The 5,089-nt window shown below is 45.8% G+C and overlaps 1 protein-coding gene across 1 annotated transcript; it reads right to left on the reverse strand.

Moving 5' to 3' along the window:
• Nucleotides 1–246: 246 nt before the first annotated feature.
• On the reverse strand, nucleotides 247–4,336 carry btg1 (B-cell translocation gene 1, anti-proliferative). The gene is made up of 2 exons (XM_037242924.1): nucleotides 3,832–4,336; nucleotides 247–1,112 (listed from the first exon to the last, which is right to left on the reverse strand). The coding sequence occupies exons 1-2, from the start codon at nucleotides 3,974–3,976 to the stop codon at nucleotides 709–711; spliced, it is 549 nt and encodes a 182-aa protein (XP_037098819.1). The 5' UTR covers nucleotides 3,977–4,336; the 3' UTR covers nucleotides 247–708.
• Between the last annotated feature and the right edge of the window lie 753 nt (nucleotides 4,337–5,089).

Genomic DNA, 5,089 nt, shown 5'->3' on the forward strand with positions numbered 1-5,089 from the left:
AAACGAGTTTGTTTTGTAGCTCTTACTGTATATAATATGAGGTGCTCATACATTTATTTGGGTTGACAGTCATAATGGCCCTCCGAAAGACGCTATGACGACAATGTGGCCCGCGAAAAAAACGAGTTTGACACCCCTGGGCTAAACCCTCAACTTCCTCCTCAACGAAACAACCTCAAAGTTTGAATATCAAGGGGGATCATTTCTAGGAATAAATTCCTGCACAATTTGGCGTTTTTTTTTTTCCTGTGGTGTGTTTTAGCATGTACCCATAACCACAAGTAGGAAAAGTGCAAAGTCAATGCTGACAGGCCCTTGAGGGATGACGTTTATCACCATGTTTACAGTCGAGGGGTGGGGTCGGGGGGGGGGTCTCGATCGGGTGGTGTAGCTGCCCCAACAGTTCCATCTCCACAAGAACTCTCCTAAGAAAATGGAGTACCCAGCTGATCCAATGACACAACAGAACAGATGATAACAGGTGGTGGTGGTGGTTGTGGGGGGGGGGAGTATCAAACCTGCAAGGTTTTCATCACTTAGTTGATAGAGCACATCCTCTGTTTTTTTTCTTCTTTTTTTTCCTCTTTCATTATTTCGTTTCATATTCTTAGCTTTTAAAAAGGCTCGCCCTGATCCGGTCAAATTCATGTTGACTGGCCAAGGTGTGACCCTGAACGACTATTAAGCCCGGCCGAAAGTGCGCGCCGTTTAACTGGACACAGTCATCATGTTGTAAGCTTTGGAGGGACTAGCTCTGCCCAACACCATCAGTTCCTCCTTGCAGCTGATGTGACTGTCCACCATAGGGTTCCCCGAGCCGCCGCTCCCCGAGGGCGAGCTGGTGATCGCCGTTCCCGGCATGACCACCGGCATAGGCTGCGACTCGTACAGGACGCAGATGGAGCCGTCCTCACCAATACGGTAGGACACCTCAAAGGGGTCCACCCAGAGGGTGAGCTCGCTGGGCAACAGCAGGTAGAGTTGCTGGATGGTCAAGCCGATACGCTGGCCTGCCTGCCCCACCAGTGGGTCCATCTTGTGGTTGATACGGATGCAACGGTACCCTGAACCTTTGCAGGGTCTGTCCGGGAACCAGTGGTGCTTGTATTGTTCTGTCGGGACACAAAGAAGATGATACAGGTTGAATTTACGGTAGTGGTGGGAGGGGGTAAACCTAAAACTTGGATACACCAAATAGATATGACATATTACAGGAGGTAAACAAACACTAAGGATATGTGCTAGGTCGTTTTAGCGCAAGCTAATGCTAACATCAGCAGCAAATGCCACTCCCCAAAAATAAACTCCCTTCAAACACAAACACCTTCGGGGAGTCTCTTAAAAGCACCCCCACTCTTTAATTGCTTAACAGTCTGCTCAGCGTGCGAGTTAAACAAGTTCTCGACGGATTTGCGCTAATCTCGAGACTGGTTCTTTTGGTCTGAAAAAGTCGGAAACCCGCCAAAATTCTCATCCTTGTATGGTGCCTGGCAGACTGGTGGAAAATGAATGAATTGAGGTTCACAAAATGGATCTGGCTCATATTACAAATTCACAACACTGCTGCTTTAGAAGTGAATGGATGTACAGCAAAATAATTGATTAGATCAAATTTGTATGACTGCACCTCATTGGTACTTTAGAGCTTTTGATAGTCTGTCTCAGATAGTGAGTGCCTTTTGCTGTGGATAGTCAGTCTAGATCTCACTAAGTGCAGTTATTGTCAGGGTGCAGAGAAGAAAAACAGCAGCACCTGTTAAGGTCCTGATAAGCGGCCATAAAACTGGCGTCCGACAGCGCCCTGTGCGTACGTGACAAAAAAAAAGACTCATTGAATTGCACAATCCCTTCCCCGACTGCAGTCAGTGTCACAAAGTCTCCCATGACTGGCTGAACAAAAACACAGAAAGTCCAAGCCATCAGGGAGGCGTGGCTCCGCCCCCTCTTAAAGGGATAGGATCCTGTTTTTGTGCAAGTTTTTCCACAGTAAGGAGTGACGCCATCACTTTCATTTCCCCTTTGGGCTTTTACTGAAAGTATTGTCGCTTGGGCGTATGAGGAAAAAAAAAATACACATCTCACTCATCTGCGGCAAGAAGATCTGGACGGCCCTTTGTGTGGAGCTTTTCATTTACAGAGGAACACAAAACAAAACCTCCCGTCTACTTGGATAGAGCTCATCTATATTGAATTCCCCTTGATGCAAATGAAGAAGTGAAGTAGGCTCATGTACAGGGCACCTGTATTGAACAACAGCCAGAATATACCCCCCGCCCCCTACACACACACACCTTCTTCTCTGCCTCACTGATGCAAATACAATCTAATGGAAAAGCACTGGTGGGTCTGTCGGGCTGAGCCACAAAAGGCATCCACCTCCAAACCCCCTAGAGCAGCTGGGATCGGAATCAGCTCTGCACAGCCTATTCTTAAAAACCAGGACACAAAGAGTGGGGGGTGGGAAAGCTGGAGTCGGACGACGCACTTAACGCGGAGAGTTTAACAAAAGACGCTTATTGAAATGCTATAGGGTGAGTTTGTCCCAGCCTGTCTGGTATAGCAAAACTTAACACAAATTAGATGTGGTCATCCCTCTTCACACCATACAGAACAGTTTTCTGTATGAAAAAAACAACCTCATTCCCGTACATGTTGAGTCTATTTTCAGTTCACCCCCCCACTCCTCCCCGCCAATGACGTCACATCCACCCCCTGTCTTTAATGTCCTGCTATAGGCTCCACCTAAACATCCTCCTCCCCCACCGAGGCAGGATCCATTTTGCAGAAACTTTTGTGTTTACAAGCCAGCCCACTGAGTTTTTTTTTTTTCTTCCATCGACAAAACTTGACAATTACCTCGCATATACAGTATATATGAAGTCAAATATCAAACACTGCGGTCTTTGTCGCTCAACTTTGCAATGCTATTACGCGGTCACGCAAGCAGATTATTTCACCTTGTTGCTTTTGCCTGTTTCGAAGGAGTTAAGGGGTCCCGTCTCAAATTTTACTGCTGTATAGGCGGGGGCGGGGGGGTTATTATGGAAGAAGGCCTTAATGGTCTGAATGTAGGTCATCATCCGCTGTTCCATACTGAAGCGAAGCAGATGTATGGCAGATTTACACCAGGGCCAGAAAAAAAAGACCTTAATTCCCTAAAGTAGGACTGGTTACTCTAATTCTACTTATATGGATAATCATACACATTATGACGTCATAAGTGACTAAACCTTAGTTAAGGTATTTAGTTATGTTTTGTCATGTAATTGATGAGTTATCAAAAATGTATTTATTTAGGACATCAATCTTTAGGATGTGTAAAAGAAGTGGAATATAGATAATATCAATGATATAATTAGAAGGGTAATTTTGAGTGGTTATTTATTTAATTATAAACGACTGCATTACGTAATCGTGCAAGCGTCTCACCGTTGTTGTCGAGCTCGGCGCACTTCCTTGTACCCCCCCCCCCCCCCCCCCCCTCACTTCTTTACTAACAAAGTAGCTCGCTTCGAAGCTCTCCGTATAGATTATTGACAGCAAAATAATCGGTTGTGATAAATGAACCGTCGAATTGTGCGATTTGATCAGCCATTATCCCCGATCTGTCGCCTCCTTGGTGCGCAAAGCTGAGCGCTCTGGTGGCGCTGATAGTGAGACTCCGCCGAGAACAAAGAAGGCTTCTTCTGGCTCCCCCACGGTCCGGTTGCAAACCGAATTCCGAGCTCATTTTAGCGCCGAATGAAAATAAAACTCACCTTTAGTGAAAATTTTATGCACATTTTATGGTTTGTTGAATGGAATCTCAAGTAAAGAAGGATTTTTACTCACCTGACAAAATGTCCTGTAGACTCTGGTTGAATGTTTGGACTTGCCGATCGTTTACGTGTCCTTTTACCCGCAGAAATCGCGACAAAAATCCCACGGCGGCGTTGATTTCTGGTTTCATGGTTCCCCGGGCACAAAGGGTATGCATTGAGGAAAGCAAGGGCCACGGCCTGTGTGCGCTTTTTTCCGTTCACTATGCGCTCGTCGGTGCGTCTTTTTTTCCACTTTGAGCCCAGACCCAAGTGCGGTGGTCCTGTGCTCATTTAGTGCGCAGTGTGTCGTGGTAGGCCGGCTTGCTATCTTCGCGGAGATCCGCTGACACACTTGACCGATAGAAGCCTGTTGTTGGTAAATACCACGCAAAAAGGGGGAGGTGGTCTTCAGATGGGGTCCTTCCGTACTTCACCCGTCCTCCCTTTCCACAGCCCTCCTCCAAAGTGAAGCTCCGCTGAATGGGTAGAGAGGTTTTATACCGCCTCCCCCTCTCTCTAAACTCCCTCACCCAAAGGCGACAGCACAACCTGCTCCAGCAACAACAGTTCACCAATGGCAGCCCCCGCAAGCGTCTGACGAGTCACATATAGGAGGAGTGTTGAGCGCACGTCACCCGCTCTGGAAATAAACACAACCACATAGCGTGAAGTCGTGTTGCGTCTGGAGCCAGTCAGTTATCGGAACTGAGAGCGAAGATCCCCCAACTGTCTTTGTTTTGCTCTGAATAAGCCATATAGTTGAGTTTGCAGCTTTATTGTAGTCACTACGGGTGTCAAACGGGTGGCCCGCGCAGACAAATTGTGCATCAAATTCGTGTCATTACTAGAATTGCAAATTGTCTTCACTTTTAATAATGTCTTCTTTTTTTAAAATATTTGACCAGTTTTTACTCGTCTGATTTGAAAACGAGTTATTTGTCAGTTTGATTTGTAGCTTTTACTGTATATAATATGAGGTGCTCATACATTTATTTGGGTTGACGGTCATAATGGCCCTCCGAAATAAGCTATGACTACAATGCGGCCCGCGAAAAAAAAAGAGTTTGACACCCTTGTTGTAGTGTATTAAAAGTTGGTTGATCACCAAATTTGCTTGGGATTGGGGAAAAAAAGTCTTGAATCGGTCATAGAAGTGTAAAAAGAAGTTAACATACTGTATATTAACTTTAATGACAAGTCAGTTCTTGGGTACTTCAAATGTGTCCAAGAATATTCTTCTGAGCAGTACGGTTTGTAGAACTTCTTATGCCCCCGTGCATTTCCATTCC

This window comes from Syngnathus acus, chromosome 23 (genome assembly GCF_901709675.1).
Source record: "Syngnathus acus chromosome 23, fSynAcu1.2, whole genome shotgun sequence".
NCBI classification, from domain to species: Eukaryota; Metazoa; Chordata; class Actinopteri; order Syngnathiformes; family Syngnathidae; genus Syngnathus; species Syngnathus acus.